A 27,562-nucleotide genomic window follows, 5' to 3' on the forward strand; every position below is an offset into this window, starting at 1 on the left:
GGGTGGGAAAGCGCGCGTGTGTTTGTTTTAAGGTCACACCGCCCGTGTACCTTGCATAATTTAAAAGTTACAAAAAGAACTTCAGGATGAAAAAAGTAACTGTTATTATCCAAAGCCCATCCTGTAAAAAGTAATTATTAAAATAATTTTAAAACAGAAATGAATAAAGATATTGCAGTCTATCGGTTGCAATGGAGAAAAAATTTCCCATTAGTTAAAGATTTCAAATAATGAATAATGCAAAAATGTTAATTTCTCCATCATTCCTTGATTAAGCATAATAAAGCAAGGGCACAAAATCTGTTTTCACAAAACCCATCACTACAGCGAAACCATTTTTCCGGTGCAAGTCCAGCACCCACGGACAGCTCACCGGGCTGGTCCCGTCTTATTTGCAGGCCGTCAGCCCCAGAGTCTAGGAACTAAACGGGAAGCAGGGACCCCAAATCCCCCCACACTGGGCTCCCTCAAAGCGCTATCTCAGCAACCACACAGCAGAGCCCCGCAGCCATGCTCCTCGCCCTGCACTGCCCGGGGGTCCTGGGGCCCCGGGGGCCAGCACAGGGGCTCCCCACTGCCCACAGGACTGTCTCGACACCAATCCATCTAATCTGAAAGTACGGAATGTTCCTCACAGCCTGGCTCTGCGGCACGGGAGGGATGATGAAATCTACAGCGCGAGCACTGCTCAGGGGGGACAAACTTCTCCATAGTCAGATCTAAGAACCAATTTCAAGTGCGTTCTTTAATAAACATGTCACGTCCCACCAGGCACGAGGTGAGGGTGGTGACCCCTGTGACACATCAAACGCAGATGGCAAATCAAAGAGAGAAAGACCGCATAGAACACCTTGGTTTTCCAAGCACAGCGCCCGGACCGTCTTCCCCAGGACTCTGCGCTCCTCCACTCACAAGGTCTCAGTGGTCGCCGAGAACGGGCAACGCGAGAGCAAGACGCGCACACGCAGGGTCCTGCCTGGGCCCTCGGGCCGTGGTCTGGCTGGACCCGGGGACGCCGGCGGAGTCACGGGGCAAACGAGGCCACGCCGAGGACGGGTGTCCGGAGAGCGCGGCGAGGAGGCGGGAAAACTCTCCCGGCGAGGAATTTGCTTGGAAATGCGTCCTCGTCCTCTATTCTAGTCCCGCAGGCTTTTCAGCGAGCGGATCAAAACCCTGTTGCGCGCCAGGAGCGTCCACCGCCGCGCTCTACGCCTCGTCTTCTTAAAATCAAAGACTCAATTCCGAAGGGTTAATAGAGGAATCACAAAGTAACTCCGTTTGCATTTCCCATAATACTAAACAGAGCTTTCTCCTTTAGTCTAGAAATTTGCTTTTTTAATGCCGTGGAAGCCTCCATGAATCTGTTTAGCGTATTTGCCCCTTTTCATCTATTCAGTGCCACCGGGCATGACATGCGAGGCAGACGTGCGGGCCCCCAGCGCGCCCCATGACTCACCGTACCCTAATGCACTCCGCTAATCCTGTTTGGACAGCTGGGCCAGGCATTTGTCAGCTGCATTTTAATTGTTCCATCTTTCTTTTTCTTCTTTTTATTTATCTCTATGGCAAACTACTCAGGAATTTAATTTGTTGATCTTCAAAAAGTAAATTTTGACATTAACTTGTTTTTCTTTGTATTAAAACTATACTCAGCATGTCATTTTCTTCCATAAAACCTGTATCTATTACCATGAAGATGAATCTTAAATAACAGCACAGAGAGCTTTGCAAATGATAAAATGGCCGGGTGGCCGCAAAGCACAGAATTATTACTTGGACTGTCGTAATACTAAGGACAACATTTAGCTACAAATCAGGTCACGGAAGTGCCTGTTTTGGCGTTTTCAAGATTAGCTCACAAGCAGATGTGGGGACAATGGCGAGCCCTGGGGGCCAGCACAAAGGGAGGCCAGGGAGGCCAGGGAGCCCCGGGCGGGGCCACGCCCTGCAGATGCACACTGAGAGCTCACCTGTGACTGGGCCTAGCCAGTCTTTGTCCCTCTGAGACAGCGACAAAGCCCGGCCTGCCCCGCCCCGCCTGCGCCCTGTAGCCCAGCCCTGAGCGAGCCATGGGGCAACGCAAGGCCAGTGAGGCCGTGCCCGTGAGCTGCGGGCCCCGTTCTGGAGTTTTCCATCACTTATGAGTGCTCCTCAGTCAAAACCCGAGTCCGGAGCCACAAGCAGCACTGCCTACTGGGAGTTTCTGCCTGAGGGAAGCTCCAGCCAGGACCTCAGGTGCTGTCTCGGGGGGCCGTGTGAAAGGCCGGAGGCTGGTGGACCTTGAGTTCTGAGCAAACATCTCCGCAAACTGGCCCAGGAAACAATACCAAGGACAAGCGAGTAAAACCCGAACCCTAGAGGTGGCCTTGAAACCTCCTCATTCCATGGACACAAAGTGGCTTAACAGAAGTTTTATGCACTTTCAAGTTTTTAAACCACACAATGAATGACATGTTTTAAAAACATTTCCTATAAGGAAAATTCACTTAATATTTTCTAGACATTAGCATTTTTTTAGAAACCAGTTTCCTCACCCGAAGACTCAAAAGCTTAATTTGTCAGTGGGAAAAAATCCCCTGGTTCAAAAAGGAGTGTTGTTAAGTGTGCAGCCAGCAAGCAGTCCTTACTTGGTGACAGCACTTGCTTTGGGCGAGTCCCACATTAGCCGGCATAGAAATAAAGGGATCAGATATTTCAGAGGCTGATGATTTAGAATTGAGAAGCTGAAAAGGCATCCTGGACGAGCACCGGCCTCACCGGGCCTTCCCGCGGACACTCACCCAGCGTTCTGGACATCACAGGCAGCGCCGAGCTCAGGACCAGGATGGACACGCAGTTCCCGATGATCTGCCGGAAGAGACGGCAAGGGGCGCCGGTCGTCAGCAGGGAGCTGGGCCAGACCGGGCGTGGGGGCCCCCGGGACACCCAGGGTGCTTGCTACCTTCGGAGCAGCACCCCCCAGTTCAGAACTCACGGTCTCCAACTGCCTGACATCGCTGTTAACTTTTGGACAGTACTTGATTCCCCCGACCCCAGGTGCACTCCCCGTAATTCTCCCACCACAATTTGGAATTTATAGTGAATAAAAAACGTTTTCTACAAACACATAAAGTTCTATCTGTAAGGCCTAGGGGACATCTGCAGTGCCTGGCGCAAATATAAAGCTATCAAACGCCAAACATAAAGGCTAAATATAAATATAAATGCTATCAGACAATGCATTGAACAGAGTTGATTGAGGTTACAAATTTCAAAAAGGTTTGTAGAAGGTAAAAAATAGCAAGTGTAATATTTCTGGCTATATTTGAAAAGCTTAAGTCCCTTCCATAATATCAACTTCTCGTAATTGTCATTAAAATAAGATTTAACAGGGCCTCCCCAGTGGCGCAGGCAGTTGAGCGCCGCGCTGTGAAGCTGTCCGCAGCCTCTGCAGCGTGGGTTCGATGCTGGCGGGCTGGCGAGAATCCCACATGGCGCAGCAGACCTCTCCTGCCTCGCCCGCTGCTCCCCTCAGCAGTGGATTTTAGTCAGTCTGCCTGTTCTGCTCCCCACTCTGTCTCTTGTGAGTCCTCTCACCCTCCCACGCATCTGGCCTGTATCCCGGTTCTTGTATAAATAAATCTTAAAAAAAAATAATAAAATAAGATTTAATAACAAAAAGCTAAAATCCAAGACACCCAAACCCTAGTGCCTCATTTTCAATGTCTCCTACACTTATTTATTCTTTCATATCAAACAAGAGCAGCTGGAAATGCTGACTATTACTTAGGGTCCTTACACTAGAAGCCTCAAAAAGACACAGCATCTAGACGGCTACAGATCGATACGCATGGAAATAAGTCCTCTCCCTTTAAAACTGGCGAAAAGTGTGTGTATCCTAGTGAAAATAAAGCAAGCCAGCAGCTTTTACTGTTCCTCAGGGTGGGTCTGTGGGACGACTGTACAAAGATGAAACAGTCCTATACACAGTAACTCCACAAGGTAGCAGCCTTCGTTATTCTGAAGCTGTGACACGTTGTAGAAAGTCAAATTAGACTCAGACTACAAATCATTTCTGAACAGAACTCTTCCGTCTTGCTTTAATTATTCAAACCTGAAACCGTTTGTCTCTCTGCTACTAAGTCCACCAACCCTCCGACAAGCTCCCTCAGCACACGTGGGTCTGCGCTGCGGCTGGGGAGGGGCAGGCCAGGCCCCAGGGGAGGAGACTTTGGAGCTGCCGACTGGCGCTGCAGGGGACACACACATGCACAGACGCCCCCAGGCTCGACACACACATCCTCTCCCCACTCACGCGGCATTCTGAGGACCTTCCAGGCTGTGTTTATGCGACTCACAAAGACCCGTGGGGACTCCGAGCCCCCTGAGGCGCTCAGAGCACAACGGCTGCTTGTCGGGGGCTCACCGGGCCGTGCCCCCCAGGACTTCACCTTACCTTCGTCATGGTGGTATCGTCCTTCTTGGGAATAAAGTCTCCAAAAAATCGGAGGCTATAGAAACCGACGACGGAGGACACCATGAGATAGCTGCAGAGTCAAGGAAGCGGCCTCCGAAGCGCACTCGGTCCCTCGCGTTCCGCCCAAAGGCTTGACAGCCAAAAGGAAAACAGCAAAACAAAAAGCCACTTGCGCACCTGAAGGAGACCGACTTCTCGCTTTTCTTCTAGGCAAGGATCTTAGGAAGTTCCCACCGTCCCAGAAAGCTCGCTCACAGACAGATGTGCAGTTAAAGAAAGGATACAAAATCAAGATGATCTCAAGCGCAGCGCCCACAAAGCCAAAGGCCGAGAGAGAGGCGTGTCCTATTCCAGGCCCCTGGGGGGAAACACACTTTTCAGAATCACTGACACTTATTAATAGCATTCAATTGCCCGTAAGTTGTCATTTCGTACACATAGCACAGCTGAAGTCACGAACACCCAGCCTGGAACAGCACAGACGCGTGGAGGACAATGAGCCGTAGCGTCGCCCACACGGAGCCCATCAACCAACTCAAAACATTTCTGACTTGTTTCAAAATGCAATTTAAGCTACTTATCAAAATGACATGGTCGTGCTTGTTGTTATATCTTAAATAGTCTTTGAAAACACTTTTTTAAATACGCTAGAACAGGACTTGCCTATATCTGAACCCTGAGGCTGCACATGAGAATCACGTGCAGAGCATGTCGAAAGTGAGGCAGGCACAGAAAGTGAATGCACCCGCCCTGTTTCTTCACTTAAAGGTTCCCTTTCCCCAACTCTTTTTGGGAATTCAAAGTTTAAAAGGGTACAGTCTAACACCAAGTTTTGGGGTTTTTTTTTGTTTTTTTGGTTTTTTTTTGTTTTTTTGGATATTTATTAGAAAAGGGACAGAAGAGTAAAAGACACCTGCATAGACACCAGCGGGCAGGACGAGCTGCCTCGAAAGAGACAGGTTTGCTGAGAGAGGCCTGGGTGGCTGCAGGCGGGCGGCCCTCAGGGGAGCAGCCTCCACTAAGGAGGTCAGTGAGGAGAAGCCCCGGCAGGTACAGGGCACGGGCGGGCAGGAGGCTGCTGCCCCGAGAGGGAGACAGTTGGTGAAAAGAGGCACCTGCAGTCACAGGTGGGCCATGGGAGTGCTGCTAACACCAAGTTTTAAAAATTTAATGCTATTATTTTTCCTAAATGTTACACCTAACCTCAAAACCTATCTTTATGTGTAAATTTTATAAAAATACAACTACCCCGGCAGCACGGAAATACAAGGGCTCATATGAAATCACTAAGAACAACTATATGTAATAATTTGATAATCTTGGAAAAGTTGGATACATTTCTTGAATATTATTTACCAAGGCTGAACCAGGAAGAAACAGAAAACTTGATAGGTCACAAATAGGGAAGTTGAAACATCTCCCACAAACAAATGAATTTTATCAAACCTTTACAGAAGAATTTATGCCCACTTTACTCAAATAATTCCAGACAATCTAAGAAGAGGGAATAATAACATTCCATGAAGCCAATATCAGTCTGATACCAAAGACAACACAAAAGGAGAAACTACAGGCCAATATCGCTGATGAACATGATGCTTGTGCTTTGTGTTCCCAGCAAAACACAAGTAAATTGAATCCAAATATAATATAAAGTTCACGCATCATGACCACATAGGATTTCTTGATTCCAGCAATGCAAGGATGGTGTAATGTATACGAATCAATGTGATACATTACATCGACAAAAGAAAGGATAAGAATCATATATCAACAGATGCAGAGAAAGAATTTGATAAGATACAGCATCTGCTTATAATGAAAATTCTTATTAATACGGAACCAGAAGGAACCTACCTTTAACATAATAGAAACCATGTATTACAAACTATAGCCAACATTATACTTCATAGTGGAAAACTGAAAACTTTCTCTTTAAAACCAGGAACAAGGCAAGAATGCCCCTTGTTACCACTTCTGTTTAATGTAGTATTAGAGGTTCTAGCGAAAGCAATCAGACAAGAAGAAGAAATAAACGGAATCCATGTTGGAAAAGAAGCAAAACTGTTCTTTGCAGACAACATGTTGTTAAGTATAGATATTATATGTATAGTATTATATGTAGAAAACCCTAAAGACTGCGCCAAAAAGCTATAAGAAACATTAAGCACAGTACAGTGGCAATCTGCAAAATTGAGATATAAAAAATCGGTTGTGTTTTTATACACAATGAGGGAAAAGAAAAAGAAACTGAAAAATAATTCCATTCACAATTTCATTACCTAGGAGTTAACCTAAGAAAGTGAAGGATTTATACAATGAAAACTATAAGACCCTCTCAAAAGATAGAGAACAAGACGTAGAGAAATGGAAAGACACTCCATGTTCGTAGATAAGGGGAATTAACATAGTCAAAATGACTTTTTACCAAAAGGCATAGCTAGATACAGATTTAAGGCAATTCCCATTAAAATTCTAAGGCTGTTCTTCAGGGAAATTGCAAAAACACTAAGATTTGCATGGCAACATAGAAGGCCCTTCCTGGCGAAAGCCAGCCCAAGAAAAAGAAGAAAAGTGAAGGTCTCGCGATACGTAACTTCCAAACGACACGCCAAAGCCACAACGGGTCAACGGGGCAGAACTGAAGGTCCCGAGATAAACACCCCCGTGCAGCAGTGACCAGTTCACGACTCCGAAGCCACAGCCCTACAAGGGGGAAAGGAGAGTCTCTCTAATAAATGGCGCTAAGAAAACCGGACAGTCACACGGAGAAGGAAGCGACTCGCTCCCACCCCCACGCACACAAACCAAAGGACAGGAACGGAGTAAAGACCGCGCTCTAAGCCCGCGACCACCCCGCGCACAGAAGACAGCGGGTGGCTTGTTTGACGGCATCAGTGACAGAGATGTCTCTGGAGCCGCTGCCCCTACGGTGAGGGAAATAAAAGCAGAAATAAACAACTGGGACTACATCAAATTAAAAAGGTTTACACAGCAGAAGGAAATGTTGGCAGATTGCAAAGCGAGCCCACGCAACGGGAGAAAGGGCACGGGGTGGCGGCCGCAGCGCGCAGGGAACGCACCAGCTCACCCCACAGCTCGGCAGATCTGAAAGAGCCATTTACCCGCGAAGACACGCAGACGGCCAGAGACAGAGGGGAAGCTCCTCATCACGTCCAGCCAGGGAGAGCCGGTCAAGGCGGCCCAGACGCCCTCCCGCACCCGGGGCGTGGACACCCCCAGAGCCTGAGCAAGGGCGGAGCGGCGGCAGAGAGGAGGCCGGCAGCGCGGCCAGCGTGGAAGCGGCTGGACCCACAGGAAGAACTTCGTGGGAAAACCACGGAACCCAGAAGCCCCGCTGCAGGCAGCTAAGCAAGGACTGTCCCGCGCCCCACGGCACTTCTCCCACGCCAGCCGCGTCGGGGGACCGAAAGCAGCCCGTGTCCGCTGACGGGGACAGGCTCCAGAAGACAGGGCGGTCCTCGACATGGAATCCTATTCGGCGGTAAAGAGTGAGGGGAAGGGGCAGGCTGAGCTGGCGGGCAGCCGCGCGCGCCGGGAGGGAGGCAGGGCAACGAGCGTGCGGCCACCGCCCTCACCCGCCGGCCCGCTCTGGCCCCGGAGATGGCGCGAGCTCCCGTCGAGGGGTGGCCGGCAGGTGAGCCGCCCTTCGCGCCTGTCTTCGCAGACGGACAGCGGGGTCGGTGCTGGCGCCGACCCTGACGCTGAGCTTCCGCTGCACAGAGCCCAGGAGGCACGAGGGGGCGAGCGAGCAGATCAGACACCACCAGGAGTGAGGAGCCCCACCCCCCGCCGGGCTCCTCCAGAAGGTCCCTGCCCACCCCCAGGGGACCTCACCAAGTCTGCCCTGCCACCCTCCACCGATGAGACTCGACTCTCGCTCTCCGAGGAGTCCTGCTTCCCGAGGCTGACCCGGGCCCCCGCCGTGCAGCGGGCAGGCCGGAGTCCTGGGCTGCTCCCCCCGGCCAGCTGCGGGTCCGCACGCGCGTGCGTGCTCGGTGACACAGCCTCCGAGAGTCTGGGGGTCTCGGGGGGACAGGGCCGCGGGGCAGGGAGCGGGCCAGACCGGCTGCGCCCGCTGAGACACGCCAGGCTTTCTGAGAGGAGGCCGCGGAAGAAGAGCTGGGGAGTCTCTTCCACAGGAAAGCTGCTGACCCGGGCGAGGGGAGGCAGGGTCCGAATTCCGCCGCCACCTGCGCTCGCATCACCTGGGAGGGAGGCCCGAGCGCGCCGCGGGCCATGCCCTTCCGTGTGGAGAACGACTCCGACCGGCTGGTAGACAGCAGGCAGCGAAGTCGTCCTTTTGCAGACGGAGGACGGAGGCTCTGGGCGGGACAACCCGGCGGGGGCGCCCTCTGGGGCCCGGCGAGCAAGGGCCCCGCGCGCTTCCCTCAAGCACACAAATGCGACCCTCGGCCCGTCGGAGCAGGGGCCGCGGCAGAACCTGGGTCCCACCCTCCACCCCGCCGCCGCTGCCCACACGGGCCCCACCCGCCGACCGAGGCGCCGGCGCGAGCCCGGACGCACGACTTACCCGCGAGCCCTGCGGCATGGCGGTCTCGTCCACCAGCAGGCAGAGGACGTTGCAGGCCACCAGGAGGACCGACATGGCCTGCGACACAAGCAAGCGCGTCAGTGCCGGGGCGAGGCCGGCGGTCGGCGTTCCCACTGTCAGCCCGCCGTGCCCCTCGGGGCAGCGCCGGGCCGGAGACCCCGACTCTGCGTCTGACCCAGAGCGGCCAGACTGTCCACGGACACAGCGGAGTAAGTTCTAAAAGATCCCACGAGCCATCGTGACGGCACAGCCCGAGACAAAATGAACTACACAGCCCAGCGCCGGACCGGCCGCCGGGTGGACACTGGCCCGGCCCAAGCGCGGTCAGGACCCCGCGGAGCCGCGCCCTGGCCCCAGCCAGCGAGCCGGCGACCCCTGCTCCAGGGAAAAGGGGCACAGGCCCTCCCCGCAGCCCTGCTCTGGGGGCTCCACCAAGGGGGCGGCTGGGCTCGGGCCCTGCTGGCAGGAGCCACCGGCACAGACGAGGCGCCGTGCTGCACGGGGAGGCGAGGGCCCTCACCGTCTCGAAGAGCAGCAGCACCATGACGGCCGGGTACACCAAGTTCCTCTCCCAGGCCGACGCCTTCCTCCGCCTCTCTGTCAGGAGGAAAACGGGGTTCAAGAGATTTCGGTCGTTTCAACAGCCCTCTCCAGATCCAGTTGCACTCCTTGCTGCTACAGCTGGTACCTGTTGTTTTACGTCAGTGCTTGTCTTGAGAAACACAAATTATTTTTCATTTTTCTGCACGAACTACGAAAATTGGTTTGCCACATCAAACAGCTGGATCCTGTAATCCTGACATGTTAACTCTGTAAAGAGGTTCAGACTGTTGGGCCTCCTCTCCTGCTGTGAAGCTGTCGCAGCCACTGTGGCCTGAGGGCGACCCCTGGCCAGGGAGCTACCCACAGCGCACAGCAGACCTCTCCAGCTTCCCCGCTGCTCCCTCAGGGGTGTGTTTCAGTGGATCCGCCTGTTCTGCTCCCCACTCTGTCTCTGGAGAGTCCTCTCAGCCCACACCTCTGGCCTGTACCCCCGTTCTTCTACACAAAATAAAAAATGGTTTAAAAGAGAGAGAGATTTGAATTGTTAATGAAATATTCTGCTAAAAAATTGCATATTCTGAAAACAAGGAAGTATATCTGTCCTGGACCTGGACCCGCACGCCCGGAGAGACTGCTCCAGCTTTCCAGGGGCCGGAGGAGAGCTCCACCTCGTGGGGCACCACCCCCACCTGAGCAAGCAGGAAAGAAGAAGAGGGTGCTGGGGCCCCTGGACTGCCTACCGGGACCTGCATCCTGGGGGCGGGGGGGCGCTTCCTAGCTCTCCGCCCTGCCGGGACTGGGAGGTCAAGCAGAAGCGGTGGCCAGACGGCAGGGTCTGGCTATCTCCCCTGACTCTCTCCATTCAGGGTCTCCCCTCCTGCCCCGTCCAGGTCGCAGCAAATGGCCAGAGGCCGCCTTCTCTGATCACTGAGAATTATTCCCGCAACCGGAGTGTGTGCACGCTCATGTGTGTGCGTGTGTGTGAGCATGGGGGAGTGTGTGGCACATGTGTGCACATGTCTGTGCGTATGTGCATGTTTGTGTGTGCATTTTGGTGTGCATGTGCACATGTGCATATTTTGTGTGTGCATGTACGTGCATGTGTGCGCACTTGTATGTGTATGTATGTGCATTGTGAGTGTGTGCACGCGTATGGGTGCACGTGTGTGTGCACGAGTGTGCATTGTGCATATGTGTGTGCTTGTATGTGCGCTCATGTGTGCGAGTGTGTGCGTGCACATGCACAGCACACTCTCTGCTCCACTTCCTGTGCGAGGCCCATGGGCTGCTCCCGGATCAGCCCCAGGGACCAGCGAGCGGGCGGGAGTCGACACCCCTCCAGTCCTAGCCATGCGGGGGAGGCTGGCACGGAGCTGCTGGGGCGGGAGGTCTGCCCAGCTCCACAGCCACCCAGAACACAGAGGAACATAAACGTAGCCAGGGCAGCCCAACCCCACCAACGTAGCTCCCAGGCCTGACTGCAGAGGGGAGGCGCGGAGGGGGAGGGGTCCAGTGAGCCTGGTGGTGCGTGGGGTGGAAACAGACACCTGTAGTGTTGAAACCTCTAGCCCCCCAAGCAGAAACAGGTGAGCCTGCTGTACCTCAGGAAACAGAGCGGGGGTGGGGGAATGTGGCCCAAAGCAAAGTTTTCAGCCAGCTCCACAAAGCCCCGGAGACCGACACTGGAGCTGGGCCCAGGGCAGCAGCCGTGAGAGGCCCGGCCGCAGACATCAGGGAGGCGAGCACCAGCATCATAGGGCAGCAGAGGCACCTACCCAGTTTGGCCTTCAGAGTCTTCACATTTTGCAGCTCTTGCTCCAGGTCCAGCAGGTCGCACTCCACAGATGGGGACAGGCCTGCAGGGAGTGAGGGCACTTTAGGAGGGGCCCCCGCGCCTGCAGGGCCGCACCCCACAGGGCCTCCTCCTCCCCACCGCTGGGGGGCGCACAGCCAGGGGTCACTGAGGGCGCCATTTCACCCGCCCTCCCACTCTCGCTGGCTGATCGCATCCCTAGAAAACATCCCACTTGATCAAACCCTTTGGTGTCATTGTCGTCTGTCTGTCACGGGGCGCCGCATGTTGAGCCCAGGGCCCACCCCGCCTGCGGCTGCCGTCCCCTCACACTTCTGCCAGGCTCACGCGGGAGGCCCTGTGGCTGCCACAGTACGCATTACAGGAACGCATTACAGGTGCGTCTTTAAGGCTCACCTCCCGGCCCGGGTGCCCTCGCTGAAGTCTGGAGGCTGGCGAGTACTTTAATTCACAATTACCCCCCTGCTGAGCACTCCGGCCCGCGACCTCTGCATGACTGCACTGCAGTGCACGCCGTAGCTCCCGGTGCGCGAACGCCTGTATGCCGGGTACGGCTGGGGGCGCCCGGGTGGGGCATGCTGGGCCGGAGACACTCTCCCCCGGAGTCTGCAGTTCACTGCAATAGCCACGAGCACCGTGTCACTTGCTTTCCCACCACTCGCTGTGGGAGGCGCCTACTTTGCAGTATCTTCCCTGGCACCGGACACAGTGAACTCTGGACACCTGCGGAGCCAGCAGGGAAGCCCTCGGAACCCACTGTCGGGCCACTTGCATTTCCCTGAGGATGCTGCCCCCAAATCAGGCCCTGCACCGTGACCTGCCACCCTCTCCACCGCCGGGGCTTCTCAACGTAAAGTCTGTCGTGGCCCTGCCTTACTGACGTAAAGAGAGGAAGGAGGATTGAAAGCGGACAGGACAGGCGGACAAGACATGCGCGCCCTATCCGTGGTGGCCTTTATTGACTGGAGCGCGCCGGCCACAAGCCGCGAAACTGGGTCTGAGTGGTTAAGACAGAAAAGGCGCCCAGGGGGTAGAAGGAACCGGCGGGAAAACCTTACAGCACAGAGAGGAGCGGGACCCAGGGCCACCAGGGACCGCGGGACGCAGGGGTGCACGGCGGCTCTCGGGCGCCACGTTGCTCTCACGGAGCACAATTGTCCAGGGCCAGTGCACTATCCCCGCCGCCCGCGGGCCTGACTGGACGGGGCACTGCCAAGACGCGCAGGCGCCTTCTGGAAGAAGGGCAGGGGCCCGAGCAGAAATGGTGGGTGCCGGCTGACCACCCCACCCGACCGGCTGCTGGGCCCACTGGCACTTCCAAGTGCAGCAGCTGTGCCTGCTGGGCGTGGCTAGGGGGCCGACAAAGTGCCAAGCCCTGGCCACTGCTCCCACACCGCCCCTCCGCCCCACCCCCAGCCGCCTGCAGCCGCTGGGCTGACTTGACTGCTCCAGCATTTCTCCTCCCGTCACTGGACGAGGCTTCCCGGCCGCGGCTTCATCTTCCAGCTGTCGGGCTCAACCACCACTTCTCACGTAGCCGCGGAGCTGGGCCGCCTCGCGCCCCCCGCCCCTGCCGGCCACTGGTAACCGGACAGCGCTGCGTCCACGCCAGCACAGCGGAGCACACCGGAGCACACCGGCTCCCAGGGCCGCTGCCCCCCCGGACACACGGTGCCCGCCCGCGTGGCCTCCCTCGCACGCTGGCTCACAGACACGCTCCTCACCCGCTCAGCCGGGCTGGCCACCGGAGACCCGCGTGCTCTCTTGGCTTCCAAGCTCCTGACCACCCCGGAGTCCTGGGACTCTCAGCCTTCCCCGTCTCGGCGCTGGATTCCCTCTGCTCGCTAGACAGGCCGCAGCGTGGGCCCTGGCCCGTCCACCAGTGCAGCCTCGCCTGTCCGCAGTGTCACCCATGCGCCATGTGTGCCCTACCCCCCATGCGGGAGGCTCCTGAGCCGGGCTATCTGCTCCATCTAAGCCAGAGCCACCGAGGGCGCCGACTGGAGAGCCGGGGCTATGCAGGCTGTCCATGGAGGACACCGCACTGCTGGCCCTGCAGGGCTCCCTCCCGCCAGATGCCCCAGGAGACCCACTCTCTGTCCTGGTGGGAGAGCCTGGCTGCTCCCGCGCCAGGAGGCTGGGCCTGCGCCTTTAGTCTAGAAGCAGCCACCCCGCGCCCAGCTCAAGGGCATGCTCCCACCCGGCGGGGAGCAGCCTGCACCTGAGGGTGGGAGCATGCGCTCAGCTCCCGCCCGAGACAGGCCTCCAGCAGCCCGGCGGGCCGCCCACCTCAGCTCCGCTCCCGGGGCTCCCAGGGGCGCTGCTCCGAGTGGGACTCCAAGCCACAGAGCCAACCCAGGCAGCCCAGCTCCTGCCCTCGGGCTGCCAGCCGGCAGACTCCGACCGCTCTCTCGGGTTTGCCAAGCTGCAGAATTTTATTATGGTTTTCTCTTCTTTTAGGGTTATGACTCGCTGAGCCTCAGAGGTGCTGTCTGCGAACCAGGAAACGCAAACCTGCCTGCAAGGCAAGGAGAGGGCTGCTTGCCATGAGCGCTTCGCATGGCAGGTGCCGGCGTGTGCCTTTCCGTGGCCAAACCCGGGCCCTGGGCCAGACCTGCCGCCCACAGCTGGCCCGCGAGGTGGGTGCCCTCCCTTTCGCGGGAGCCTTCGTGGACTTATTCTGCCGTCACATCTCCCCTGTCATGGGATTTCTGCTCATCCCCCCACCCCAACATAACACCAGCGGCCCTTCTGAGACGCAGCGCTTGTTCGCAGACGCACGCGGGCGCGCAGGCACTCCACCACGCTGACTGCCAAGCCAGCTCCCCCAGAGCAGGCCGCCAGCGCCCCCTGACGGCAGAGGCGCCATCCTCGGGAGAGCCCCTGCCGGGGCAGGCACCCCTGGGGGCGGGCGACGGCCACATGGGCCTCACCTGGCCGCAGCCGCACCCCACAACTGAGCTGCGTGGCTCGGCGGGGTTTCCAGGTGAATGTGAAAGGCCCGTGGCAGCGCTGTCTAGTCACTAAGCCACGCCGGTAGACAAGGCCTGTTCAGACTAGTCAGGGAAAATAAAAGGGGATTCTCCAAGAAAACCACAAAGCAGCTCATTTAAGGTCAATTTAACGGTATTATTCTGTTTTTCTTCCAGCTTCGACACAAGATTTCACTACCTCAAAGGAAATTGTAAGAGTATCTATTTGCATTCCCCCAGGTGATTGGCAGTTCAACACCAATTAGTTCAAAATTACACTGTTACTAGCATGCAATAAAAACAACACCTTTCATCTTTCTCACACAGGTAAGAATACCGTCAGAGCCAATAACTTTGATCAAGTAAGTATTTTTGATCCTGCCCCACCCGTCTCTTTGGATTCAGGAAAACTAACAGCTGAAGGCAACTTTTCCCAGCTTTATTCTTGAGCTGAAAAACGAGCGCGCACTGAAGATAATTTGCTTCCAAGATGACAGCGTCTCCCGAAGTCCAGCGTTTCTTCAGTAACTAAGCCGTCTCCAACCTAAGGCGGCCTTCCTTGGCATGCCCGCGCCAAAGGGCAGCTACTAATTAACTGAAAATAGACGATGCTGTGTTTTTTAAAACAAATCTAAGTGCCCCACATGGTGTGTGAGAGACGCAATCACACGACGACGTGGAGCAGCACGACGGCTGGCCGCCCGCCTCGCCCTCTCCCAGCCTCGAGGGGCCACGAGCATGGACACGCGGCGTGAGCGGGTTACTTCTCATCCAGCTGTCGCAGCCAGCACGCAACCGGACAGGTGATGGGGAAGCCTGTTATCTAAGCAACGCAAATGTCGGTGACTTTATATTGACCAGAGCGACTGCTGCTGCGGGCGGTGATGTGATTTCAATCATGTCTAATCACTGAGGCAGGCAGTTTCGTTGTTTAAAGTCTGAGATGCTTAATAATTTGTAGGGCCAACAGGCCCCAGTCGCCAAGCAAACATCAAAGCTGCACCCCAGAGTGGTGGCTGGCCACAGGCCCCGAGGCGGCACTGCCCGGACCCCCTCCTGGCACGGATTCCCATGGCTCCCGGCCTGCCCCCGGGAGATGGCAGCCAGCACCTGAAACTCCATCCCTACCCTAACACCTATTTAAAATCAGGGTCTCTTTCCTCTTGACACAGCCACGAAGAACCTGGCTAACACAGGCCTACGGAGGGGGACTTTGAAATATCAACACGATTTTGAAACTGCAAAAGCACCTTCGCTAGCAGTGACCACAAGCACGGCAGGCCACCTCAAGTAACCACCTCCAGGGACATCAGGCACGCCGCACGGCCAGAGGGCTGGTTTGTCGTTTTCCTACTTTGGACAGAAGCCATGACCGGACAGCTGCGCTGGATGTTAAGACTGTGTTTTCCTTCCACTTACACGCGCTGCTGCTGGGAAGGGCCCCCCCCAAACAGCTCGTGGGGGGAAGTAGCTTGTGCGTGTTAGATCCACTTCTGCGGACAAACTTGGGTCACTGGTGCAAGAAAAATCTCTCCTGTGATTTTCAGAAAATAGTCTATACTCGACCCAAATTATCCCCAAGTCCGTCCTCCCAAAGCATCCATCCCCTGCGGGCACTCCCGCCCAGCTCGCTGCTGCCCACGCCTAGTCTCGAGGCGTGCGCTGCGCGGCGACCACGCGCGCACGGGCTGCAGGGCCAGCGCCCCCTCCACGCACGGGCGCGTCCCGGCCTCAGCGCTGGGGCTCACCTTTCCCCTGGCCGGCCAAGGCGGCCCCCCCGCCAGGGCCGACGCCGCGCCGCGCTTGGCCCCACGTCTGCGCCGACACCAACACCGACACGCCTGCGGATCACGGGCCTCACGCGGCGGCCGAGGCAACGGGAGACCCAGGCGCAGAGAGCCGGGCGGGGCGCGGGGTGGGGGTGGAGGGAGGACGGGCGTGGGCGCGCAGGGTCGCTGGTGGTGCCCCCCCACCCCGCGGGTAGGGGTGCCTTTCCCGGCTGCAGCGCCCCAGGGCGGCGAGAAGAGGGCGCGCACCCGTGTGCCCCCGAGCGCCAGCGGCAGAGGCTTCACAGAAGATGAGCATCAAGCAGGGACGTGACTGCCGCGAAAGGGGATCCACCTTCTCTCCCGAAGACGAAATCGTACCCAGCGAAACCGAATCGAACCATTAAGTTCAAAGGCTACAATATCTTAAAATAAATTACATTAAAAGAACTGTGAAGGTTTTGAACTTAAACAACAAAATATAATTCCTGTTCATTATGGCACTTCTGAAGCCATTACCCAGCACGCCGTGGGCTGTGCACACACAAAAGCTAATTATTTCAATTAATGCTGCCGCATTACTTAGACATTAAACATGCTAATGAGGCCCGCATCCCCTTCACCCTGGAAGGCGCTGCGAGGAGGCGCTCTGCACCATCACCGCGATGGGGCTTTCTGTGGGCCCCTCTCCAGGCCCGGGCGGGGCTGTGTCCTGAGGCGACGCCCGCGGCTAACCCCGGGAGCCCCTGATTTCTGCCTCCTCACCCGCTGGCAGCATGCCCGCTCCCCCGCCCGGCCTGGCTTGTCTTCACAGGCCTCCGCCGCGGGTCCCCCAATGACCCTCTCCACGCGACGCCTTCATCCTGTCCTCTCCTTCCTCTCACTTCCAGGGCGGGTAACAACTGTCCTGCCGACCTAGTTCTCGTGCTCACCCACTCACGCCGCACATGCCCACTCCAGGCCACTCACCGCGTGCCATGCAGTCAGGGGCACGGGGGCGGCGCTAGCAAGCTCTGCCCTGGGGCGCAGGCTGGAGTGTGGAGGCGCGGGCGGCATAAGAGGCCGCAGAGTCCTGCAGAGAAGCAAGGGAAGGCCCAGCTGAGGGGCCGGGGACAGGAGGCAGCACCAATGCCCTGAGGCCGGGGGAGGGTCAGAGGGGTGCACGGGGGTTCAGGGGATGACCCCAGAGGACCCGGCTTTGATTCATGCCTATGGGAATGCCTGGACCCCGGGCCAGCAGGCAAGGGAGCCAAGCTCTCTGCCTTCAGGGCGGGTGACGCGGGCGGGAAGCTCCTGTGTGGTCCACGAGGTCTGGCCCGGCCAGGCTGTGGCAGCGCACGGGACCCTCGAACCCAGAGCCACAAGCTCTGCCAGGGACCCCAGGGAAATGCAAGAAAGAGGCTCCTAGGAGCGGCCTGAGCACCTGACGGGCCGTCACCCCGGCAGCGAAGGGCTGGACCGGAACCGGGGCCAGGGTGTCGTGCTGGTTTGGGCCCTGACGGTGGGGCCCCGACCAGCACCTTCCCGGCTGTCTCCACAGACCCGCGGCGGGCGTCAGAGGACGGGGCAGCAGTGTGCAGAGGGCGCTTTAAGCAGGGACCAGGCGAGACCAGCCAAGGCGGCTTAGACAGGGGCGTGCGGCCTGAGAGCGGGTCCAGACCCGCAGCAGCGCAGGCCGGGAAGGAGCCACGCGCTAAGTCAACGACAGGGAACGCGTGGCGTCTGTGGCCCAGGAGCAGCGCCAGCAGGCGGGAGCACCAGGAGGCCCTTGGGCCCTGGCCGCGTCACAGAGCCTCTCGGCCGGGGGCGGAGCTCGGACCAAACCAGAAGCACCAAAGGTCCAGTGGGCGCGGGCCAAGAGCTCCGAGTGTCCAGGTACAACACTGCTGGCTGGAAAGCACCAGAACCAACTGAGTTCCCGGCCAAGGCAGGCCCTGAGAGCTGCAGCACCCTGGTGCCGCGGGAGCGACCAGCAGGGGCGAGCAGGCACCTTGGTCAGAGCAGACAGGACACCATGGGGGCGGGGGAGACACCCTTGGCAGTTAGGTGGCCACGAGAGGAGGACCCACCGGGATCGTGGCTTCCCCAAGGAACGGGCTAGGGCGGGGGACGGCTGCCAGCGGGGATGAGCCCTGCCGCGAATGTGGGCCGAGGCGCTGGCACTTGGGAGCCGAGTAGCTGAGCTGCAGCACGGGGGTGGGGGGCCACGGGCGGCCATTGGGGCGGCCGAGCATCCAGGGCACCGCGGCCGAGCAGGCTCACCAGGGGGAGCTCACCCCACCACGCGGCACTGAGGCACCACAGGTGGGGCCAGGGCAGTCAGAGGTCTCTGAGAGACGCAAAGGACAGAGCTGTGACAGGAGGGTGCAGGGAGAACACGACGCCACACGGGAGTGGGGGGGGTACGGTGGCAGGGGTGCATGCAGGGGACAGCCACCACCCGGGCATGAGGAGAAGGGAAGAAGAGAGGCCCTGAGGGGCGAGCGCTCAATGCCCGAGGAGACGGGGAGCTTTAGGGGCGCAAAGGCAGTGGGAGAGCAAGGCAGAGATGAGCCTCTGGGGCCTTGGGGGCCTGAACGCCCAGCTCGTGCTCCTGCACCACAGGAAAGGGCCACACCGCTGGCCACCGAGGGCAGGACACCACAAGGTACACAGTAGGGCTGTGCTCTGGGGGAGCCCCCCACCCCGACCTCCGCAGGACAGGTGCACGGTGGGTGGAGCTCTGGGGCGCCTGCCTGCTCCGGGGGCCCCTGCAGCTGCCTCCCCATGGCATCTCAGCTGCCGGCCTCTCCACACTGGGCGAAACCTTCCTCACCTCGTCCTCCTGCCGCTCTGCCCTCACCGAGGCGGCGGGACCCACCCAGCACAGGCCAGCAGCTCGCCCTGAGCCCGTCAGCCCGTGCGGTGGGCCTCTCTGCTGCCACCCCCAGCTCTAACGACACAGCCTCAAAAATGTTAGCGCTCACTTACTTTAAAATACAAGCCAGCTCTTAAGCCAAACACACCTGACATCCACGAGACCGGCCAGGAGCAGGGCTGACGTCATCGCCTCCTCTGTGGTCAGGGCGAGTCCAAAGGCCGCCCCTGCTGTGCCCTCTACCCTCCACCCCCAGTGCCCACGCATACTGAGTAAAAAGCCCCGAGCCACGGGCCACGCGGGCCACAGGCCACACCGCAGCTGACAGCAACATGAGAGTCCTCGCCCCCAGCCCCGGAGACCGCGGCCCGCACCTCCCTCCCCTGCACGGGCGCTGGGCGGCCGCTGGGCGGCTTCAGCTCAGGACAGGCCTGGCCTCCAGCAGCGTTCCCTGGTCCGTTTCCTAGACACAATGAATCATTTTCGGATTTGAGGAGACGGACAATCTGGAAAGTCCGGGAGGGAACGTTTTTGATACTGCGGACGGGGAAACTGAGAAGCATCTGTGTTTTGGTTGTTCTGAACTCTGCGTTCTGGGCTGCACGGAGCACCACGGGGCCCCCTTCCTGCACCCTAGGCCCCGGCCCCGCCCCTCCCTCCCTCCGTCCCCCTCCCTTCCCCACTCCCCAGCCATCTCCCCTCCCCTCCATCCCCCCCCTGCTCTCCGGTCTGTAAGGCGGAGGCGCCGGGCCTCAGGCCGCACCAGCCCACACGCAGGCAGCAGCTCGCCGGCCAGGCTCCACCACCTAGAGCCCTAAGTCACGATCACCCGAATAAGACAGATGCTGGACTGTTTACTACTTTAATTAAACTGCATAAAGCTGACTACCGATCAAAGCTATAATCCTGAAATTACACAGGCTCAAGCGTGCGTGTTGTTTCACAAAGTCAGAGACCAAAGGTCCAGTGGGCGCGGGCCAAGAGCTCCGAGTGTCCAGGTACAACACTGCTGGCTGGAAAGCACCAGAACCAACTGAGTTCCCGGCCAAGGCAGGCCCTGAGAGCTGCAGCACGTGTGGTTTGAGGATGCAGGCGGCGCGGGGAAGTGAGAAAGCACGCCAGGGTCTGCAGGCCAGCGTCCGGGTGCCAGCGTCTGGGGCGCGGCACCTGCTCAGCATGTCCGCACTGGGCCCTGCAGGCGTCTGCTCTCGCCGGGCCCCCAGCAGCTTGAGCACAGCCATGCCGGCGCCGACACCGCATCGCGCCCCGACACGCGGGAGCACTGCCCGCTACCCCAAACACACCCTCTGCAGAGGAGCATGACCCCTGACGTGGGCGCCCCTCCCTGGCCGGAGCCAACCTCAGACACATGCGGGCCCAGGATGCTCCCCATTTCTCTGTCACCCATACCTGCACAACCTCCATGTTCCCCTGCCCCCCAGCGCGATGCTGAGACACAGCCGTCGCTAGCCAGCGCGAGGGCGGAGCCACAGAAGCAGAATCCAGAGGAAACATACCCAAACTGCGCCACTTCTCTGTTAAACTACATGGGTTCTTTATTTGAACCCGAAAATGATCAGTAATTTGAAATCAAACCTGAGGGTCGCCCCCGCCCACCTGGCCACGCCCACAGGCCTCGAGAACACTGACCGTCCAACACAGGAGCCTGCTCCCCGGCGCCCACGCCGGGCACCAGTTCTCACCTCCAGCTGAAGGGTTCCACTGGAGGGAAACGTGGTGCCATCATGGTCATGGGGCTGACGTGCACGTCTGCAGCTCGCAACCGAGGACCACAGCCCGGGACGCGGAGGCAGTGGGGGACAGTTTTGGGGGGACCAGGAGCTGCCCGCCTCAGGCACACTCCCACTCACAGGGCAGCCACATGCCGTGCCACAGTCAGCAACAGGGTCCAAGAAGTCTTGTTTTCTCATGTCACCTTTTCTTGAGTTGCTCATTTTCACAGTGGCCCGAACCTGTGGCTTACACATACCGTTGAGCCGCCGCTGCAGCGCTTCTTCCTCGAGGGTGATCATATACATCTGCTCGTCCAGATCTTCAAGAATCTAAGCAAAAGATCAAATGCTAAATGAAGCAACTCGCAAAACTAGCGCTTCTGAGAATATGCAGACTACCCGGCCACCAGCAATCTCAACAAAAGCCCTCGAGCGAGCCCACTCACAAGCTGGTAGGACTGTCTCAGTGAATGAGAGCAGTCGCTCCTGGCCATTTCCAGCCGGCATTCTTTACGGTTACAGGATCAGGCTGCTCTAAAGCACTCCGATGGGCCCACAAATGCGGCCCCTGCGCGCCCACATCCAGCACCGGTCCCTGCGCCACACCAAATTTCGGGGCTGCACAGAGCAGCTCGCCCTGCCCCACACTTGTTCCTCGTCGGCGTTGGCTTGCATGATGTTCAAAGCAGGAGCCGGAGAACAGAGCCAACAGGTGACACTCAGTGCACGTCACCTTCACATCCCAGAACTTCTCCACAAACGTGAGCTGGAGACCCAGTGCTCACACTCGCCACCCTCCGCCACGCCACGCCAGCCATGCCAGCACAAAACAGCCACCACAAGCCAAGACTCAGTCACAGCCAGGTGGGCTGCTACCCGCACAGCCTCCAAACTGACAACACCTGAGCTGTGTTTGATTCTGCCTTGTTGCTAAGGCTGTCCTTATCGAGAAGACTAAGCATCCTCCTAGTTCCGGGGGAAATCTGGCAGAAGACCAGGGCTGGATGTTCTGCGTCATCCTGCCAAAGTGCTGGTCCCCACTAAACTACGCGTCGCGGGGCGCTGACGGGCAAACCCGGGGTCGGGAGCCCTGCGCCTCCAACTCCTCAGGACCGGACGCGGTGTTTTCAGAAAAGGGGAGCTCGAACCACGCCACTGCCATCCAGCATCAAATTTGAAGACTTTTAATAAAATTTATTTTAAGCAATCCAGTAACTCCCAGTAATTCAAGAAATACCGACAATCTCCCGGGGCCTGTGGCCGGTAGCAGGAGGGGGGGAACCAGTAATCACGCACAAACCAGGATGGCGACAGATGTCCGTGCCGCGAGTGGGGGGAGGGGCCGGTTGGGAGCGTGGGCAGATGGGGGGGGCAGGGCGGGTGAGGTCATGGTGCAGGGCGAAGGCGACGAGTGTGTGGGCGCAGGCCCAGGCGTGCGCGTCCACGCAGCCCAGGGAAGTCCAGCCTGACTTTTAAACAGAGACGTGACGAGACCCGTTCATAAACAGAAACAACGCTAGGCCGCGCGGCTGACGACCTCCCCGGTGGTCCTTCCTTGGTCAGCCGCCCGCAGGAAGACACGGCGTCTCACGGGCAGCTGGCGGGGCAGAGAGGGCCGCGGGGCAGCGCGGGGGGGGCGAGATCGCTCTGGCGGGGAGGAGTCAGCCGGCCCCACTGGCCGCAGGGGCTAGAGGGGCCTGGGGCGGAGCAGTCAGGGCCGGGAGCCGGTGGGAGCTAGAAAGGGCCTGGCAGGGGCGTCCGCACCCGCCATGGGCAACAAGGTGGAAGTGCTGCCAGGGCCGGCGCCCTACAGTGGCTCGGAGCCGCCTCCCGTCACTAGAGCTGGCGGCCAGAGAAACTGAGGACAGAGAGCTCGCGTCGCTGCCTCTAAGAGGCCACACGGTATCTGTGGGCGCGGGGGCAAGCAAGTGCACGCGTGCAGGTGAGACTTGCAGGCGGCGTCCAGACAGCGCCTCGCAGTCAGGCTGGATGCGCTGACCGAGGTCAGTCCAGTGACTGCCCCAGCCAAGGGCAGACACCGTGCGTGAAGGGCTCACAAACCGTCTTCATGTTTGCTGGGAGGTTTCAACCTCAGTGCCTGGAGTTAGTATTTCAAAAGCAACAACAATTTTGGTTTCAAAGCTGGAGAAGAGTAAATTAAAAACAGTTGGGCTCGGTCAGAAACCCAAGGCTTCTAGTGCCTCGGACGCGGCACGCCCCAGATGCGACCCCCGGCCCCCGGCCCCCGGTCCGGGCACACTTACCGCCGGCTTCCCCAGCAGTTGGCCCATCACTGTGAACATGCGCGAGAGGCCGACCGGGGTGCACACTGCAGGCAGACAGAGAGGTCAGTGTGGGCAGCCTGCACCCCAGGGAAGCTGCCCCCTTGGACAGGCCGTGTGACCAGGCCCTCCCGCCCCCGCGGTCAGGCCATGCGCTCTTGGGGATAGCGTGCAGTGGGGTGGGAGCTCGTGGCATCCCTGCAGCCACATGGGAGCACCAGCTGCTCTGAGGTCCCCACTATCAGAATGTACCTTGTACTTGAGAGAACATAGGGACCGGCTTCCAAAATGCCCCATGCTGGCCAGGGATCTCATCAGGACCCCCCCCCCAACTTTCCGAAACCCGGAACTCTGCTCCCCACCAATACTGAATCAGAAAAATACTCACGGAGGAGCAGCAGGCACCCCATCAGTGAGACGCAGGAGTACAAGTAGGGCAGGTAGAACTCCCACAGATCTGCAAGTCACGGGCACGTCTGAGCGGCCAAGCAATTGGGGGGGGGGGGGGGGACTGGAGCCCACAGGCCCCGCCCACAGGTCCTGCCCACAGATCTGCAAAGCTCGGGCACCGCTGGACGGCCGAGCACGGGGTCCAGGCCCATAGGCCCAGCCACAGGCCCCGCACCCAGCCGAGTACATGCAACCACCTGCTTCCTGACAGCCCCTCAGAAAGATCTAAAGCGGAAGAAAAGGATGTAACCTTTTCAAAACCCGCTTGGAGGGAGCGAGACGCCTCCCTGGGATTTTAAGAACAGAAGCCAGTCAACCCTGGGCGGCTGCCTGCTCCCTGCGCACCAAGCCCTGGGCCCGTGTCCGCACGGTACCGTAGAGGGACTCCATGCTGGCGGCGTCGCTGCCCAGGAGCGCCGAGGCCACCCACACCATGCCCAGGATGAGCAGAGCCAGCAGCAGCAGCATGACCAGCGTCTCGAGGACCCGGGCGCGGATTCCCTGGAAAACAGAGCAGAGGCGGCATCTGAAGTCCCATCTCAAGAGCAGTCAGGTCTCTGCCTACACGACAGCGTGAGATGATCCTTCTCAAGGAGAGGAGACTTCATTGGCAGGGAAAACAGACCACCGTGCGCTTGCGATTTGCAGCACTCAGACTGACTTGACTTTGCAGAACTATGGAAAATGACATTAATCCTTGAAGCAAGCAGCCAAAGAACTCCTGGTAGGAACATTCGGAACAGTCACTCACCTTCCCAGCATGACCCGCCCACGGGGAAAGCAGGCCAGCCGGTGGGCCTCAGAGGCCTGACGCAGCGAGCACCTGGAGGCCTGGTCCCAGCCCCGCCCCGGCAGCCTGGCCCAGGCCTGGGGGAGGCGCCCTGACCAGCGACCAATCCCCCACACAGAGGGTTTCACTAGCCCTGCTGGAGGCCGGGTCGTGCAGGGCGCGATGCCCACTTCTTAAGACGTAAAACAAGTTCTGACCTCAGGCCCGACACAGGCCAATCTTTTAGGCTTGAAGACTACTGGACAAACCAAAAAGAAAATTTCCTTCTACTCCTGAAAAAGCACCTCGTGACCTGACATTACCCACACCACAGGCTGACGTGGCGTCATACGGGAGTGTGCGGACCTGCGCCTGACCCCGCCCTGGCGTGCCCCTGCGTTTCTCAATAAAGCGTCCGCTAGGCTGAGACAGTTCAAAGGCCGTTACCCATGAAGACTCTAAACGCGCCCGCCTCAGCTCTGCCCGAGACAGCCCCCACATCTGCGAGAACGGGGCAAGCTGCGCCTGAGCCACAGCCCCTGTCCGCCCGACTCCCGGCCCTCGGGGCTGCCGGCATGGCCGTCGGGGGGCCGGGGCAGGGTCCAGCAGGCCGGCTGTTGCTGGCATGGTCCATCTGTAACCCGCTCCCACACGCGCTCCCTCCTCCAAGCCCAGACTGGGCCAGATCCCGAGCCCCTCAGGGCCGACCAGCGCCATCCCGCCGCTCCCCACGGCCGTCATCTTTCTCCTCTAAGTGAGAAGCTTCGCGCTGCCCGCCGACTGCATGGACAGCTGGCCATCCACAGGGCACTCAGGGGTGCCGCCCGCTTGCTCTCTGGAGCCCGGGCCCCAAGCCTGCCACCCTGGCCGCCGCAGTAGGAGGCACCAGGCACGGGGCGCGCGTGGGGCAGGCACAGGGGGGTGAGGCTGCGTGGAGCCCCCGAGACCCGGGTCTGGAGAGAGCGCTCCCACAAGGGCGGTGATGGCCACACCGAATGACGCAGCCACGGCAGCAAGGGGAGCTGCCCCGCAGCCCGGAGCTGGCTCCACGGACCTCCGGCAGGCAGGGGCGGGGGGGGGGGGCGCCCCGCCAGGCCTGTGTGGTGCAGGAGGCGGGGCAGGCTCACAGCAGGGCAGGCGGCCCCACACGGACTGTCCTATCCGGGGTGTTTCATAGCCACGGCCTCCGTGGGGCAGGCACCAGGTCCAGTGTGCGGACACCAGGGTCAAGATGCACGGGCAGGTCACTGCAGCCCCAGGAATGACGGCCCGCACCCCGCCACAGCGCACACCCCACAGGCGGCCTCCCCAGGGCTGAGGTCCTGGAGGACTGACGGGAACGGGGGAGCCCACGTGCGCCTGAGCTGAGCCCAAGGCCTGCCCAGGGGGCGGGCGCCTGCCACCAGCGCATGGCCCGGTCAGCTGTGCATCCAGTCCAGCCCCAGGACAAGCGGGGCCAGGGGGCTGAGGGGCCCTGTGCAGACCAGTCCGGCAGGCACTGTCAGTGGTGGGCAGCAGGAGAGGCGGGTCCCCAAGCCCGGCCCAGGAGCCTGCCCAGGCGGGTCGGGTCGCAGCAAGGTGCGTGGTGGAGGAGAGCCGGCCCCCTGTGGCCGTCCTGGCCCAGCCCGTCGCGGGGGCGTGTCTAGTGCTGTTCTGCACGACCCAGATGTCCTCAGTGAGCGTGTGGCCGTGACGCTGCGAGAACACGCTAAAGCGGCTGCTGACCTGTAGTTATGCTGAAGAGAACCCACACCCCGCCCCGCAGAGAAAAGCCTCAGGCTGCGCAGCCGTGGCAGGAGCACGCGAGTGGGCCGGGAAGGAAGGTCGGTGCCCTGGACGCCGGCCAACACCCTGGGCCCCCACGGCCAGCCGTGTGGGTGGCTGAGCCTGGCTGCACCTCGGTTTTCCCTTCATGGGGCAATGGGCAACAATACCCCGTTCCGTGTGGCAGTTCCGAGGACCCCACGAGCTCCCATGGGAGAACCAGTGGACCGGGGTGGCCTCCGGAGCTTGACCCTCATGTGTTCGAGTCAGATCAGTGCAGCCGCCCAAGGCCAGCTCAACAGCCCCCTGCCCAGCCCCACGCGCTGTGCAGTGCCCTCCCCTCTTCACCCGACGACGGTAGGCCCCGCCCGCTTCAGCACCGTCCACGCCGGCCTGGGCGAGCACTCGGCCGCCCCCACCAGCACCTCCCCAGTGCACGCCCTGAGGCCCGGGTGGGGGATTACAACCAGCAGGAGTGTTTGCTGCCACATTCCAAGGCGGCCTCTCCCGTCACTCGGCAACCCGCACACCAGCCCTGGCTGACCAGCGCCCAGGCCTGCTGAATGCTGCCTCCTCTGAGGTCCTCGTTGGCCTCCCCACCGCGGTGGCCTGCGCTCCCTGAGGAAGACACAGCCAGGAGGCCCGTGTGTCCCTCGCTTCCTGCCCGTGTCCAGCTGGCACTGGTCCTCAGCTCCGCCAGGAGAATGCAGGGCCCTTCTCACCATCTGGGCCCTCAGCCTCCCACCACCTGGTGCTTCTCCCTTCAGCGGCACCCACACCCGCACTGGCCTAGCCCCAGCCCAGGGCCCCAGTGGGGCGACTCACAGGGGCGCATCCTCTCACCTGTGGCCTCGCCTAAGCCCAGTCAGACACAAGTCCCGATGCCCACCTGGCCCGACTCCCGGGCATCTGCCAACAGCTGTAGCTGCTTCTCTGGCACCACGCACCACCTGGACGACACCTGGGAAACCCCTGCGCGCCCCCGCAGCCATGCGCACCCACCGCCCAGCCCTCGAGCGCCTGGTCCTGGCGTCTCGCCCACTCCTCGCAGCACGGCCCCCGCGGGCCCCTGGTCTGGACACCGCCACCCGGGCCTGCCGCACTCTGGCCCCTGCGGTCGGCCGCCTATGTACAGCAGGACGCGGCCCGCTTGAAGCACAAGTCTGATGGTCCTTGGCGGTAAGTGGTCAGCAGGCCTGCGAGTGGAAGCAGAGGCCCAGGCCAGGCCAGCCGGTGCCAGCACACAGCGGGGCCTTGCGGGGGCCCCTGCGGGGGGACCCTGTTCCCGCCGCCGCCGCTGAGCGCACACAAGTGCAGGGAAGAGAGCAGCCGGGGCCCCGTGACACCGGGTGGCCACACGAGGCTGGGCCATGCTCCCACGCAGGACCTGCCTGCTCCTCACCCCGGGTGCGGCCTCCGCGCCAGCCAATGCTCTCTGGTCATCTGCCACCTCACCCGGAGCCCTCTGAGGACAGCCTGAGTGCAGCGCCCTCCCGCGGGGCGGCTCTGGTCCAGAGGAAGAGCTGTGCTTCGAGGCAGGCAGCCCTCAGCCCAGGAACCCGCCTGGACATGGCAGCAGGG

At 59.8% G+C, this 27,562-nt stretch overlaps 1 protein-coding gene across 3 annotated transcripts in view; it reads right to left on the reverse strand.

Annotated features, from left to right (window-relative positions):
• Positions 1-27,562, reverse strand: part of LMBR1 (limb development membrane protein 1) — an 81,147-nt gene that overhangs the window by 8,371 nt on the left and 45,214 nt on the right. For 2 of the 3 annotated variants that reach the window (XM_037516463.2, XM_037516450.2), the window contains exons 6-15: positions 23,823-23,949; positions 23,387-23,455; positions 22,981-23,045; positions 20,974-21,046; positions 11,351-11,431; positions 9,553-9,629; positions 9,012-9,089; positions 4,741-4,814; positions 4,436-4,526; positions 2,781-2,847 (exon numbers count right to left, since the gene is read on the reverse strand). In XM_037516463.2, the coding sequence (XP_037372360.1) occupies positions 2,781-2,847; positions 4,436-4,526; positions 4,741-4,814; positions 9,012-9,089; positions 9,553-9,629; positions 11,351-11,431; positions 20,974-21,046; positions 22,981-23,045; positions 23,387-23,455; positions 23,823-23,949 (802 nt within the window). The remainder of the gene's footprint in view (positions 1-2,780; positions 2,848-4,435; positions 4,527-4,740; positions 4,815-9,011; positions 9,090-9,552; positions 9,630-11,350; positions 11,432-20,973; positions 21,047-22,980; positions 23,046-23,386; positions 23,456-23,822; positions 23,950-27,562) is intronic. The other variant, XM_037516454.2, reaches the window with a different exon arrangement.

Source organism: Talpa occidentalis, unplaced genomic scaffold (assembly GCF_014898055.3).
Source record: "Talpa occidentalis isolate TD23 unplaced genomic scaffold, MPIMG_talOcc4v2.1, whole genome shotgun sequence".
NCBI lineage: Eukaryota > Metazoa > Chordata > Mammalia > Eulipotyphla > Talpidae > Talpa > Talpa occidentalis.